At 33.1% G+C, this 17,027-nt stretch overlaps 1 protein-coding gene across 2 annotated transcripts in view; it reads left to right on the top strand.

Moving 5' to 3' along the window:
* The window catches only part of LOC118185769 (sialin-like), a 112,224-nt gene that overhangs the window by 29,705 nt on the left and 65,492 nt on the right, over positions 1–17,027 (top strand). For both annotated transcript variants that reach the window (XM_085822085.1, XM_035355674.1), the window contains exon 2: positions 10,246–10,439. In XM_085822085.1, coding sequence (XP_085678211.1) covers positions 10,246–10,439 — 194 coding nt within the window. The remainder of the gene's footprint in view (positions 1–10,245; positions 10,440–17,027) is intronic.

Genomic DNA, 17,027 nt, shown 5'->3' with positions numbered 1-17,027 from the left:
GCTCCGAAAATAAGTATGCGTACTCAATTGTCGTGCATGTTCTTCAAATTTGTCTTCTTATGATTTTTTCCTCCCCAAAACTAAAGGCCTCTCAAAGGAAAGTTTTTTGACATTGAAGAGACAAAAGGAGTATGACATCTACTTTTAGAGGCATGTCAAAAACAGATCTTTACAAGCCTTCTCTTCCATTACATGTTGTGCATTCAAACAAATAGTTGCATCAGCGTAAATTCTATAATCTATTTTTTGTTACACTCTTATTACTTTATTAACATACAGTGAATATATACTAAACCTTTTACTTCAGCTTCAGTAATTCGGAATTTTTGACGGAATTGTTGTCGGAACTAGGACTTAGAAGATAAGTCAAATTGAATATTTCGACAATTCAATAAATTCATGGTCGAAGTTTCAATATTTTATTTTCGGAGGGAGGGGAAATTTTTTCAGTTTTGGTCTAATATCCTAAGTATATTTGCTTTGATTCTTTATTTTTTCCATAAAAGCGAAAATCTTACGCATGGTATACATATAACGCATAGCTTAAAATTAAAATTTAATAATATACAGGGTGGTTATAATTAAAATTTTACTTTGAAACGGTCATAAAAGGAAAACTACTGGATCAAATGTTATCAAACTTTGTAACCGTGTAAAGGATGTCATGGGAATTTATTTTCTGCCAAAAAAAGTAAGTTGGAAACCTCACCACCAGGGGAAAATGGCGCTGTATGCAATATTGTTAAACAAATCACTCGCACAAGTGCGTACAATCTGGAAATCGTTTTCTTACAGATCGCTAATTAGTAATTTTTGAAGTCTGAATTCGGCACTAAAACATGAAGATACTGATTCAAAACGCTTTTAATCGATTTGGGCCAAAGAAATCTGTCATGTTATGTATCTAGTTTCATTGCATTCTCCTACTGCATTCGATTGCATAGCAGTCATTCCACACCGTTTAGTGTTGAATGGCAGCTAGTATTATAACTGAACCATTTTTCTCTGAAGAGCAGTCGACAGCTGGACCACTGTGATTGCAGCTCACTTAGAGTCAATGTTAAAATGTTCCGTGATACATGAACTGCAGTAACGTGGCATTTTAGATACTATGATTTTTATGCAGGGCTGGGCCCCACCTCACGTGTGTCGCGCAGTTACTTAAGCAACATTTTACGAATGAAAGTCTTATAAGGCCAACATTTCCCCTCTTCCCACCAGACCTCAACCTCTGTGACTCTTGGCTATGGGGTTATCACAAAAGCACTGTTTATGGTGATAATCTAAACAATTTGGCAGAAATGAAAAATGTGATACACTGACATGTCCGTAACATTCCTCCTGATATGCTAAGAGCTGCTGTCGAGAATGCAGTAACAGGATTTAACTTACTTTCGGAAAAAGCTGGACGCTACGTTGAACATGCTTTGTAACACGTTTCGGAAAATATTAAACATATTTTAAACAGATGTTTTCGTGTCTTATTTCATTTATCAATCTTGTATACAGCGCCAATTTCCCCCTGATGATGAGTTTTTGAACTCTTTTTTTATTTTCCGCGGAAAATAAATTCCCGTAACCTCCTTTACACGATTCCCAAGTTTGATAATATTTGGTACGGTAATTTTCCTTTTATGACCATTTCAAATTTGAACTTTAATTATAACCACCATGTAAATTAAACTTTAAAAATTTGACAGTTTGGTTCAAGTCCCAGCTTTAAATATATATATATATAAATATAATCTTTTATATTAATTCTCTTAAAAAGAATGTTTTAAGAAGCTAATTTTTCTCTCGCGTTATAGATTGTATAAAAAAACATGATCTTTAATATGATTTAGATTGTTTCAGCCGATATAAGAATCGGGTTACTCGGTGGTGAAGAATAAACACTGCTGGACTGTTTTATTTCTTTGTCATTTAGCAAAAAGTCTTTTAATTAAAATATTTATCCTTTGGACTTCGCTTTAAACTTTATTTATAGTTAAAATGACTAGAAAATGAAAAGCTGTCTTCAGCTGAAACGCAATTCATGTAATTGATATTTTTAAAAATTGACAAGAATGCAAAATTTATGGAAGTCTAGCAATCGAAAAGTCTTAATTTTCTTGTGTGTGCACTGAAAATAACTGTAGAAGGAAAGAAGAAAATTAGGGAGAAAAGCAAGCAAAAATTTGCAGGGAAATTTGGCTGTCAGACATACCAAGATGTTTCAAAAAGTTCGACGCTTTTGAATAAACTTTCAGGATATTTCAAAGAATTTAGGTGTTTAAAGAAAAAACATTTGGACGTGTACACCAGCAAATACCATCAATTGAGCTTGTGGTTAACAGAAAAGACAAAAACGATATCATTGCAGATTAAAGTGAAGAGCGACTGGTTTTAGACTATATGGTTGTATAAATTTAAATTACGTTATAGATTATATAACGTACCATAAATGGAGAATCCCATGATTTTCTCAGTTGAATTATTTGAATATTCAGGAGTTTATCCAGTATTGTATGTGAATGTCACCTAAAGGCGTTTTTTTTCCCTCCTGATGAAACAGCGGCCGAGTGGTAAAGTCGCTGAACACTGGTAGTTCGGTCCGAGGTTCAAATCCCGCGAACGGGCGTTTTCGTGGTTTTCCCCATGTGTAACGTGTATGCGAGCTAGTTTTCCTTAGAAAGTCCTCCACAAAGGCATCCCTCCCCTTAGGCAGAGAGCCCTAGTGTGCTTTGTCATAGTTAAATAAACCAAAACCTCTTGATAAAACCAGTCTTTTCTTTCATCTCATACCTTAAAAATGTTTAGCCTCTAAAGACTGATAAAGGCTCTGACCAAATATTGATGAAATGGATTGAATTGGATTATTAAGTTACGTCAAAGCAGGGTTATCTGCCTAAAAGGAAGAATGCCTTTGTGAAGAACTTTCAAAGGAAAACTAGTTGGCATACACGGTATACATGAGAAAATCCACGAAAACACCCATGCAACCAGCCCGTTTACCGGGATTCGAACCCCGGAGTGAACTACCAGTGTTCAGCGACTTTACCGCTCGGCCGTTTGTGGGCCTTCATGAAATGGAAGGCGATACCTTTATTTAAAATGATTGTCAGAAATATCAAGATATTTCGAAAAGTTGGATGCTTTTTAATATACTTGCGGAATGCCTAAAGAAAAAGAGCAAGAATAAAGTAGAATGCCTGAAGAAAAAGAGAAGAAAAAATAAATTTTTGGGTAAAATTTAGTATTTGTATTTTTTTTTAAATTTAAAACTTTTTAATCTTATGATATTTGATTCTTATGATTTCAAAAATAAAATATTTGACTAAAATATGAATAACATTTAAGAAACCAAATGTAGGATAAAATTGTGTAAAGCAATGGGCACAATGATAAAACTGTTTAAAGCAGTGAATGCAAGTCATCCTAAGTTAAAATGTCGGTTATACATCTCTCTTATTTATATATATCTCTTCTGAACGGAACATTAAAAGGCTTGTTAACTATGCTTTACTGTATTTGCTCTTTTAATATATGCAGTTTCCAAACGCATCGTAATCTGGGTTACAAAGTATTCCTCCGAAAGAAACGCAATTCAAATAAATAAAATCAAATTCTGGAAAATTTATTTAAAATGCTCAGTTCGAAGGAATAAATAGGAAATTTTAAAACAATTATCTGAAGAGACAATGCAACACTAACAATAAAAATAAAAGTATAAGAATTTAAAAATTAACCTAAAATAATAACTATGACAAAAATATATATAAAGAAAACTATTTGAAAAAAATAAATGCTGCACCTTTATTTACGCAGTTCAAATAGGTAAATAGAAATTTTTAAAACAGTTATTCGAAAAAAAACCATGCAACTTAAACAATTAAAATGAAATTCGAAAAAGAAAAAATTACTTAAAATAAGTTATAATTAAAAATACAATATAAAGAATATTATTTGGAAAAAAGGAACGATGGTGACTTTTTTTCCTCTCACGGGAAAGGAAACTAGGTTGCCATATATTAAGAAGTTCGCTAAGTGAACTATTCTTGGCGCAAACTGACAAAATAGTGCCAACATAAATTTGTGAATTTCTCCGTAAATTTTGCTTCAAATTTTACAAAATTTCATATTTAGGCGTAATTTGAGTCGTAGAATCGAAATATGTAAAAAAATTGGTATGTTATTTCAGAAAAAGTCCGATTTTGTGTCAAAGTACCTATGTTAGAATAGTGCTATATATAAATATAATATATATCCTAAGTCACGCTTTCGAGACATGAAGAACGCAGTTAGAATTTTGTCAATCGGCCCAGTAGATCGGGAGATATAGGACTGTCCCTTTTTTTTTTTTTTTTTTTTTGAGCAGTGTACATCATTTTTACTGATTTTCGTCCCATTCGGATAACTCCTTCTTGGTCCTTTTTTTTTTTTTTTTTTTTTTATATAATTTTTATCTAAGAGTGTATTTTAGTCATTTCAGAATAGTTTTAATATTCTTTCTCAGCAACAATAATAGTCTAAAAGGACTGCACATTTATTACATCAAAGCTTGTAAATTATCTCATAAAATAAACATACTTTTATTCCATAAGGATGTATTTTATACAAGATTACCATTTTTATGAAAGTGCAAATATGATAACAGTGTTTGAAATATCTTAATCATTGAAAATATGCTTTAGCCCACTGCTTGGTATGATAACATTTATATTTCATGACTGCAACCTTCAGATGCTTAGATTTGATACTTTTATTACCTAGATAAAATCCCACTATTAAAAAATGAGCTAACTTGTGTTCCATCCATTTGGATCTCTTAGTAAACTTGTATGTATAGTTAAACTTCAGACATGAAAACTGAAACTTTCAAGGGATTTAATGCAGGTAGAGCTACACCAGTGTACCTAGTCTATCAAAAAAGTATTTTTTCTGAACGTATCTCCTAGAAGCAGATCTGTAAGTGACTATACAAAAGTTCTAAGAAAATATGTAAATAAGTAAAACGTCCTGGGTCAAAGTATCCGCCAGAAATGCACCCTAAAAATAAGTACATGGTTTAGATCGTAGTACACATTTAAAAAAAGATTCTCATAAATACTGGTTACTTGCAAAGATTGCCTGTGTGGTATCCATGAGAGGTTTTTCTGCATATTACAATATTTTCCACATATACTCCTCTATATACAAAAATGAAAACTATACACCACTTTATACAAAAAACATTTTATCTAAGATCATAAATCAATCTATTTATACCAGCTTGTGGAGAACTCTTTATTATTATTTGTCCACTGGCCCAAGAGAGGGCGCTACCAGCTTTCTCCCTCTTCTCCACTAGGAGAAAATTCGGACTGGTTACTCTGTTCCTGGCTGCCATCGATGAAGCACGCACTCACCTCTCTTCCTCTTCGTGATGTCTTCATAGCTGCGATATGACTTTCATGATTTTTTACCCATGTTGACTTGCTACCTATAAAAATGCTTATCGTGTGAACTGTAATCAATGTGACTGTGTATCAGTGAATGTTTATTGAAATATATATCTTTTTCTAGTGTTAAATAAAAATGTTAAAAATCCTCGAGCCAAGCTATCATCGTTTTATTTGCAGCAACCCAAAAATGGCATCCATAGACGAAAGCTATAAATGGTGACCATGTTCTCACCTTTTTGCAAGGAAAGCCTACTAATAACTGTATATATATATATTAAAAGTACCTTGTGTTCCATCCATTTGGATCTCTTAGTAAACTTGTATGTATAGTTAAACTTCAGACATGAAAACTGAAACTTTCAAGGGATTTAATGCAGGTAGAGCTACACCAGTGTACCTAGTCCATCAAAAAAGTATTTTTTCTGAACGTATCTCCTAGAAGCAGATCTGTAAGTGACTATACAAAAGTTCTAAGAAAATATGTAAATAAGTAAAACGTCCTGGGTCAAAGTATCCGCCAGAAATGCACCCTAAAAATAAGTACATGGTTTAGATCGTAGTACACATTTAAAAAAAGATTCTCATAAATACTGGTTACTTGCAAAGATTGCCTGTGTGGTATCCATGAGAGGTTTTTCCGCATATTACAATATTTTCCACATATACTCCTCTATATACAAAAATGAAAACTATACACCACTTTATACAAAAAAACATTTTATCTAAGATCATAAATCAATCTATTTATACCAGCTTGTGGAGAACTCTTTATTATTATTTGTCCACTGGCCCAGGAGAGGGCGCTACCAGCTTTCTCCCTCTTCTCCACTAAGAGAAAATTCGGACTGGTTACTCTGTTCCTGGCTGCCGTCGATGAAGCACGCACTCACCTCTCTTCCTCTTCGTGATGTCTTCATAGCTGCGATATGACTTTCATGATTTTTTACCCATGTTGACTTGCTACCTATAAAAATGCTTATCGTGTGAACTGTAATCAATGTGACTGTGTATCAGTGAATGTTTATTGAAATATATATCTTTTTCTAGTGTTAAATAAAAATGTTAAAAATCCTCGAGCCAAGCTATCATCGTTTTATTTGCAGCAACCCAAAAATGGCATCCATAGACGAAAGCTATAAATGGTGACCATGTTCTCACCTTTTTGCAAGGAAAGCCTACTAATAATTGTATATATATATATTGAAAGTACCTTGGCATTTTGTATCATTTTTCATCAAGTTGCTGTAAAAAAATATGTAAACATTTATGTTTGTTATGTTTTCATTATCACTCATACAAGAAGTCTTCACCTCATGTACAGTTCAGTAAAAGCAAAATAAAATGCGTTTTTATAGGTAGCAAGTTCACGTAGGTAAAAAATCATGAAAGTCATATCATAGCTACGAAGACATCATGAAGTGGAAGAGAGGTGAGCGCATGCTTCACCGACGGCAGCCAGGAACAGAGTAACCAGTCCGAATTTTACCCTTAGTGGAGAAGAGGGAGAAAGCTGGTAACTCTCTTCGACCAGTGGACAAATATAACAATAAAGAGTTCTCCACAAGCTATATAAAATGTTTTATTTAAAATATAGCAATAAAAATTGTAAATTATAGTAAATTACATAAAATAAATAACAGAGTATGTAGAGATCATAAGTTGTATTAAAATGACAGAAAAAGTACAGAAAAATAGTAAATGATTTCTAAATTTCTTGGACAGTTTACATTGCATTTAACCATATAATCAGTTTTTTTTTAAATTTTTGAATATCTTAGTTATTTTACAATATAATTAACTATGAACTATCTTACGTATAGAAAGGTATCACTATATGCATTACAAGAACATATTGTCGATAAATAATATATTGATAGAGGATAAAAATCCGAATAAATCACATGCAGCATCTTAGTATGTTATGATGGGATAGTATGCTTTACTAAAAGAAAATACAAATATTGAAACACTTGTATAACATATGCAGATCTGTGGGAGCATTGTATAATGCACTAGAAAGAAAACTACAAGCTTGGGGGAATGAAGAACAAAGCTGAGATGTCGCATCTAATATATTTGGCGGTAGTTTTTGATATGTAAAAACAAAGGAAAAAGAGTTTTTTTTCTAACATTTTATTCATTGATACATTGATAAACTAATAACAAAAAATAAATTGGTGCTTATTGGTACTAGGAAATGTCTGATTATCTACCCAGCCTTAAAAAGAATTCGCCAGACACTGTGCTATATTGCCAAAATAGACAACCCATAATATCCACGAAATGTATTTGGCAGCCCAGGTATGAGTGCAAGTGAGCAGACAAGCAGCATTTTTTACCTTCAAAATCAATCACCGTTACTATTTTATTTTTATTTTTGCTGTTACAGTGAGTACATGTTTGTAAGGAATTCTAATGAGACTGTGGAGTTTGCTGGCTAATGCAAAGAAAAGTGTTGCATTTCTTCCGAAATATGGTGCATTGGACAACAGTTAGAGAATGCAAAAACTAACATTCCATGAAGATGTACTTCGTAAATGAGCAAAATTTGTACAATTCTATGCTTTTTTAAACAAAAATAGACCATTGTGTACATGGGAAGAACATCCTAATAAAAAAAAGGTACATGCTTTATCATGGATGTTTCTTGCATTTTTAATTTTGTTAATTGGTTGCTGTTTTACGTAATACTTAGGGTGCTGCCTTTTCTGGTAATGGATTTTGTCTTTTGCATCCTAGCAGAGCCTGCACCAGGTGGCAAAGTTTGTAAAATTTAGGGAGTAACTGGGCAGCAGATTCTAGGAATTGAAGTTATTGCACCGAGCAGTGAAAAGCCTAGCACAGGTACTGCATTCTAGCTTGTCAAAAAAGTAGTTGTAACAGCTGAGACTAAAAGGCATGACAAGTAAACATTACCATCCAAAAAGTTTAATAATGTACACAAAGCAGCACTTTCATCATCTGGTTGAATATGATAAAAACATTTTTTGCATTGTTTCAGGAAAAAATTTAGATTCCTTAAGTTTTAACAGCAGCTGATCCTGAGAAAAAATCTGATACCGTCTCCTAATAAACTTATTCAGATGATAAGGATCACAACAAATTTTAAAACTACTGCCCTTTTTAAGAACAATAGGTCTACCCAATCAATTGGCTTCGTAACCTTTTCTATGATTCTGTCTTGTTCCATTTGCAGCAGTTCTTCTTGAACTTTAGTTTTTAGTTCTGTGGGTATTTTGAACAGCAGCTATAACAGATACAGATTCCTGTTGTAGGATGATGTTATGTTTGTCAGGGAGATGGGGTATTTCTTCAAATAGATCGTTATGTTTTTAAAATTATGTGGTATATTGTTGAAAGATTAGCGTGAACACTATTTAAAGAATGTTCAATTGATTGATCAGTTTGTTGAATCAAATTTAAGTCAATATATGTTATTACGTTCAATACTCGCTGTTTACAAATATCAGTACTTCTCTGTAAATTGAGCTCTGATTCCCCATGTGACAAGGTGCATAGTCTCTTAAGCCTTGCATGATATGACCTTTTATGCTGCAATCAAAAGTGCACTCATATTTGCATTGATTGACCTGTAGTTTTATCTCCTTTACAAATGAATTAAAAGTTCTGTTCAGCTTTTTTAATTATACTATTAAACACAAAAGGCACGAGAATGATATTACGATGCAGTTTAGTGTTTGTCAAACTTTTCAAGAATATCTTTCACTGCCCTTGACTGTACTGCTGTAAGCACTGAAACTGTGAAAGTCAAAAAGTCTATATTTTGATTTGCCAACAATGGCCAGAAGTAATGCAACACATTTCTCCTCTTTGTGATGTTTCATAACCATTTCAAAAAGTAGATAACTTCAGTACCATTCTGGCCTTGCCTCTGCTGAGTCATTGCTGACAGTAAGTTAAAAAAAAAATGAGGTGTGTACTTTCAACAATAAACTTTGATTCAGTCTTAATACTTACTTACCAATTATGAAATGCCTCTAATGAAGAACATTCTAAATGTTCCTCATCTATTATTACAACATGATCACTTTCAAAATGCAAAATGATGTTTCACTTATTAAATTAGGAGTCACATAGTAAACATTTATGAGATCGGTGCAATGGTAATGAAGCTATTATACATTTCTGCTGTTTGCGAGCTTTTAAATGGAATAATTTGGCAAACTGATGCGTACAACTAGAACTTTTAAATTCACATTCTTTCCTGCGCTTTAATCATGTAATTTTGTGGCATTAGCATTTGCTACATGTCTTTTTCAGTTAAAAAATGTAGCGTATCTTTTTCTGCAATTCATACGACTCAACAGTTGATTATCCATGTCAGTAATATTTGGCCCTGGAAAAAGACCTTTTACTTGTTTCCAATTGTATCGGCTGATTTTCTGATTCGGTGTAACTCGTTCCTAAAAAGGACCATTTTATGATTTCAGAAGACACATCAGTATTTTCTGAATATATATTCAGAGTAATTACACAGGAACCCGATGTAAACAACGCTATCGACTCCTTTCTTCATATCCGAGAGAAGGAAAAGGGGTTATGAGCAAAAGTGAAGTTTGGGGTCTATAATTGGTCTATGCTTGTATTTGGCTTTGGCAGATGGGGGAGGGAATCGAAGAACATCTGAAAATATTCTGGTTATTTGAGCTTTCTCGTTAATTGAATGCCGAATAATGGAATTTTACTGTATATGTTTTCTAATTTTTTTTTCTTTATTTTTTATTGCAAGTTATGTGTTTTAAATAAAGAAATTGATCATCAAACAAATTTAATTTCTTCTCTCTCTCTCTCTTTTTTTTAGGATGTTCAGAATGTATTCCTGCAAGATATGTGTTGACAATATTAGGATTTCTTGGCTTTTGCAATGTATATGCATTGAGAGTAAACTTAAGTGTGGCATTAGTGGCCATGATAAATATGACAGCCTTAGAAGACAAAACTAAAACTGAAACTTATGAATGTGGGGGTAATTCTACAGACAATAAATATGATAAGGTATTTACTTCTTATTTACGTTCGGTAATAATTATGTGCATGTATAGGTTGTCAATTACCTCCTTTTTAATATTGTAAATTCAGAGGGGGGGAAGATTAGGAAACTTTTATGCCAAGATTTAAATGGATATAAGAGTTTAAAAATTTTTAATATTTCAAAATAATGGAAACTTTCTTTTAGTCTATAGAATAATTTGAATTAAGATTAGAAGAATGAATACTATTTAACACTTTGATGGTAAGATCCTAGTATACAGTACGGCTTCGATGCAATTTTGAAAATTGTCAAATTACTCATTTACTGCTTATCATAAATACCGTGTTTACTACTCATTATAATGTTGCCAAATCCTGTGTGTACTGTATACTAAGATTTATACATTATCTGTTTGTCAAATGTTCAAAATATGATTTTTAAGTAAATAGTGCTTTAAAGAACTTTAGTATATATGTGTATACAGGGTGTAATAGGACTGATAATCACCTCTTTAACACTCCGTCGAGCACATTTGATCTGCTAGGCACACACTGAGCCACTTTTGTTTGCCCTGCCTCCTTCAAAAGTCGTCACTCCTTCTCCTTCCAGTTAGCTTCCAATCTTCTAATACTATTGGCAGTTGTAAGGTCAGTCAGTCAATATATTCATATCCAGCTGACAGATGAAATGATCTAATAGGCTCATTGCACCCAATTGCGTTGCAATTTGTTATATAATAAAATATTTTGTGGTTATCTCAAAAATTGGTTATATTTTCAGGCTCTGACTTTTCAAGCACATAGCATCTGATAATTTCATGAATTGTAAAATATTTTAATAAATTAAAATATCGCTTATTACAAAGTTTGACAAACATATTTTCATAACAATATTATAAACATTTGTTTGATTCAGGCTTCAAAATGTTTAAAAAAAAAAAAAAAAAAAAAAAAAAATTGATTCGAGAATCCTCAAGACCTTGAAGAAATTCACTTTGTATTGGAGGCATCAGATGAAGACTATGAGGATGTGAAAGATGAAGATTTTGGTGTCAAAAGCTATATTGATTCAAAAGACGGTGTAGAGGAACGTGATGAGAGATTCAAAGACAGAACAAGAGAGAAGTAAAAAGACAAATTGTGGAAAATACTGACTTTTATTTGGTACAAAATTATACCACAACACTCGAGTAATTTTGGCTTTATTAGTGATGGTAATGTTTTGATGTCTTACATTGCAAGAAAAACCAAAAATGTCCTTCTTGTTTCATTATTGCTTGATGACCAAGCTATTGATCTTTCTACTGGGAAAAAGAGAAACCAGAAACAATCAGTTTCTACAATGAAGCGAAGTTAGGAGTAGATATTGTAGATTAAATGTGTGGTTCATATAATACGTCTCGGAATGTAAAGCGGTGGCCCATGGTAAGCTTTTTTTCAATGTTAAACATTGCCTAATCAGTTCTCAGATCACATGTATAGATAATGGGTACATAACTCTTAAAAGAAGGTTGTTCATAAAACAGCTGTCTAATGAAATTGCGTTTAGACAACTTGTTCAACAAAATCTGAAGTCTATGGGGATACCAGTATATTTACAACAACCTCAAAATTATGATGAGCCACTGATGCCTCCAAAAAGACACAAATGTGAAATATACTATTTGGAAACTCTTAAGAGAAGATTAACCTAATATGAGTGTAAAAAGTATCACACAGCAACCTGCCTCTCATATGCTGTTTTCATGTGTCCTCCATGCTATAAGAAAGGCATAGAAGGACTGATATCTTCTAGTGAATCAGATGAATGAGAGATTATACTTATGTTCTACAATTGGTGATCAAATGAAAAGGTATGAAACGACATAAATACGTAACAGTTAAATATTTGCATATTCCGCCATGGGAGAACATAGCGAGACATCTTGGGATGCGATTGGAGTCTCTGACTGGGTTTGGAGCATGCGCGGGCGCTGCATGCGCAGGAGAGAGCAGAGGCTCTTATCAAAAGAGGAGTCCAAATGATGCGGCAGTCCGTATGAGGACAGGATGTCGTTCGCATTGCAAAATTCAATGACTGAGGAGCAGGGAAGTGTTATCCGATTTCTGACAGCGGAAGGTGAGAAAGCGGCAGCTATTCATTGCCGGATGGTGACAGTTTACTGGGAGAAATGTGTCTCTGACCAGTCTGTCAGAAAATGGAGTGCCCGTTTTCGTGCAGGCCGTGAGAGTGTGGGTGATGACCCGAGACCAGACCAGGCCAGGCAAACAATGTCATCAAGAGCAATCTCATCTACAAGGTGGACGACCTAGTGAGAAGTGATCGGCGTGTTGGCGGTGAAGGTGGATGTCAGCTATGGAACCGTGTGGACAATTGTTCACGAGCGGTTGTGATATCGGAAGGTGTGTGCCGCTTGGGTTCCGAAGCAGCTCACCAAACAGCAAAAGGAACTGCGTATGGGGCTAGCACTGTAACATCTGTTTTCGTTATCAGGAAGACCCCGCTTTCATGGAGCGGATCGTCACAGATCATGAGAGCTGGTGCCATCACTACGAGCCAGAGACAAAGTGGGACAGCATGCAGTGGAAGCATGCGTCGTCACCTCCCCTAAGAAGTTCAAAGCCGTGCCGTCAGCCGTGCCGTTGCTCACTGTCTTTTTCAATGTTCAGAGTCCGCTACTTGTGGAATTCCTCGAGCACAGAAAAACCATTAACTCCGATGTGTACTGTGAGACACTCCGACGCCTATGCAGGTCTGTCAAGAACAAACGACTGGGCCTGTTCACGGAGGGTGTGGTTCTCTCCATGATAACGCATGTCCACACATCTCCAGAGTCACACACATGGAACTGACCAAGTTCAAGTGGGAGATATTGGACCATCCGCCCTACAGTCCGTACATGTCACCTTGCGATTTCCATGTGTTTGGTCCACTGAAGAAACACTTGAAGGGATGTGCTTCAACTCGGACGACGTACTCAAGGACGCTGTGAAGGACTGGGTCTCGTCACGGCCACAGGAATTCTGGGAACAAGGAATCCTGTGGCTTTTTCATCAGTGGGATCGTTGTGCTCAGTCCTATGGTGTATATTTTGAATGAAGTCTACATTTGTACCCGTGTGGTTTCGTATCTTTTTATTTGATCACCCCTTGTAGCTTTAATTAAATTTAAATCTATAATTAGTCTTGTGCAACAAATTTATAAAGGTTATTTTGCAAAATTTGTTTAATATAGTTTCCTTGTAAGACTATAAAACTGTTTCATTGTCCCTCAGTACTTTTATAACTTAAAGAAAAAAAGTTAAAAAAAAGTTAAAAAGTACTTTTATAACTTAAAGAAGTTTAATAATAATAAATATCATTTGATTTTTGTAAGAAAAAACTTTTTATGTATAAAAACATTTAGTAAATCAAGAAGTGCCTTGCAGGCTCAATGTGCCCAAACATATTCCAAAACATATTGCGCCCGACAGAGTGTTAAAGGGTGAGAGAAATGGCAAAAATAACAGTTTAATCAGGACTAGTGCTAGGTTTTTGGTACCTGTGTGCAAATAAAATAATTTATTTATTTATTTTCTTTATATATCACTTGAAGTGTAGATCAATAATTATGCTTTTATTTAAAAAAATGCTTGAGAAACAAATTATTAGTTAACTTTTTTGTGGGACTTGTTTTAAATACCTGATTCATTGCATGAGTAATTTTTATTTACTAGCCATAGATTTTCTGACCTTTATAGTGACATGTCGTCCTCCCCCCCAGAAAAATGAATTTTTGTTATTGAGTTTGGTTTTAAAAATTATCATTCTCTGGATGCATTTCAATAGTTCAGATCAAAAATATTTTAAGCTAAATTGATAACTTAAAAAAGGTTAAATTTTTAGTTAAATTACCAAGTGTTTTATGTTTTTAATCTTTTCTGTATGTATGATAAAAAGTTGTCTCTCAAAACACTTAAAGGTCAATAATGATTCACTAAAATCCTAAGTTCTTTGATAAAACACATTTATTACATTGTGAGCAGGTTGAACTCAATATGTGCATCATTAAATATTATAAAAAGGTGCTTTTTTTCCTTTATATCTCAAAAACAAAGCATAATTTACTCTTAAAAAATACTAGACTAGAACAGCAATCTTATTGTTGCAGAACCTAACTACAAAAATTATGCAGTTACAAATACAGTCAAAAGGAAATTCAGTACATATCATCCAAAGGGAAAAATAAAATGTAACAAAATAATAACTTGCTTTTGCAACTATTCAGAAGATACAGTTTTTTACATACACCCACCGAAGTTAACCAAAATACAGAAAGTTAACATATAAACATAGTTATTTAAACTTTAAAAGGTTTAAAACTATTCTAAGTGCAAGGTAACATTATTGCAATGTATAAATGCTTCACACTAATATACTAATACAATATATTGAAACGTGCATAATTACTAAGTATTGTACACAGGATACAAATTATTTCAGTACTACCAGTAATGTATTATTCACATAGAAAATTCTAAAATCTCACAATAAAATTAAAAAAAAAAAAAAAAAAAAAAATACTCAGTTCAAAGTGACAGTTTTGTAGGTGCTTTAATTATTCAGCCACTGCTGGTTGTCACAGGATTCTCTACTTTTCTTTTAGTCAATCAGGAAAGTCCTTATGTAATTCTTTGGCAGTAGTTTCTTGTTTCTCTTTTATTTCATTTTTCATTGTTTCTGGTGTGGTTCCTAGTGAGGAAAGTTCTAAAGGATATAATTTTTGAACAGCTCGGACCAATTCTTCACTTGGAGTCCTTACTATAGCATGACAAAGAATACCATCAACTCCTGTTAGTAAGTTAACCATTTGATCGAGTGGCCAAAGTAGTCCCCTTTTTATCTTCTCCAGTGAGAATTATGGCTCCTTTGTTTAGAGGAGTGAGGAGTATGATGGTACAATTTTTTGAGACAGATAATTACACGCTGCTTTTAATATAATAATTTAATTTGTATAATAGGCCATTTTGAACAATAATAAATAAAGCGTAACTGGACAAGCAACTATAACAAAAACAAATCGTTAATCATATCAATCTTCTTCGAATCTATATTAACAATAGAATAAACATTATTCTGTTTTTTGTTGCTATGAGTTACCAGACTGGCGGGGTTGAATTGTAGTAAGAAGGTTGCCACAAGGAGTAAGACTTTCTTCAGTAAGACTTCTCAGAAGATACTGTAGTTAAAGGCCTTTCATTTTAAATAAGCCTCAAAATTGCATAAAGCTGTAATCATTTCTTTGTAGCTTAAACTGGTTTTTCCTAGAGTTTTCTTTAAAATACTTTTCATCATTCCTACAAGTCTCTCCTACTAACTTTTCCACTGAGGAGCACTAGGTGGTATAAATTTCCAAGTTATGTGTTCTTCTCTTGCTTTGTGAAAAATTTTTCTCAAAATCAACCCTTTACTCGTTCCAAAACTGTGACAAAATTTATTCAAAAATCTTCAATTAATGTTTTTAATGCTTATGAAATTTTAAATAAATTCATATAATAAACACTATATTCTTCGTTAAATTTAACATTTTTTTTTAATGTAAAATTTTTTATTAACTTACTTTGTTTTACTTTACATTTGGCTTTCCTCTTACACTCAAGCTTGGCAGAAAAGCTTCAATACAGGCTTTAAGATTACATGTAAATTTTGGAGAGCGAAAAATCATGGATGGTTAAAAAACACACACTATTATCTGCAAATGGTGATGCATTTATTCAACATCAATAATATCTGTAATATTTTTTAAAAGTTTAATAATTTTTCTGGGTATGGTAAAGTTTGAAATATGGCATGCACAGTCCTACATTGCAGTCTTTACAATAACACTTCATTTCTCTCCAAATTGGTTTTCCATTGACTTTCTTCTTTGATGACCATACTTTACATTCTTTGAAAGGGTTTTCTTTTTTCCTGTAGGTGGTATAGGTTCCAAAAATGTCATTCAAATAAACAATTTGATGGCTCTTCACTCGATGGATGACCTCGTCTTGAAAAATTGGGAGATATTTGTCAATTATTTCATCAATTAAATCGTCTAAACTTTAAATGTGACTTTTTTCCCACCTACTTTTTTATAAACTTGAAAAGCATTAAAAACGGCTTGGTCTAAAAGGTGAAAGAATATTTTTTTATAATACTAACAGCTTCACTGCCAGCCTTCGTCTGGCTTTTAAATGTACCGGAAAAATGGCTGAAGGGAACACCAAACGTTAAATTTAAAAACTGCGTAGAATTTTACCCTGCAGAACAACTTCATAAAGAAAAGTTATTAGGTATAACAAAATTACAATGAAATAATCAATATCCCTTAATACAAATATTAATTATCCTAATAAATAAATTAACCAACTTCCCTTTGCAAAATCTTAAGAACTCAAATGGTATAAAGGAGGTTAAGAACTTTGTTTCCTAAAAAAATCACTCAAAACTTTTCAGTATCTTAACACCGGTGAAATGTGCAATAAATAACATAAAAGAATTTAAAAAAAAAAAAAAAATTCTGAAAAGCAAAGCATAATTAATGATATTTTATCTTATATTTGCAAGAGAAAAAATTACAATGGAATAAGCTAT

Source organism: Stegodyphus dumicola, chromosome 8 (genome assembly GCF_044657685.1).
Source record: "Stegodyphus dumicola isolate Sdum_Otavi_A_Nest chromosome 8, ASM4465768v1".
In the NCBI taxonomy this organism is placed as follows: domain Eukaryota; kingdom Metazoa; phylum Arthropoda; class Arachnida; order Araneae; family Eresidae; genus Stegodyphus; species Stegodyphus dumicola.
Note: the sequence above shows the minus strand (reverse complement) of the source record. Positions and strands in the feature narration are given on the sequence as shown.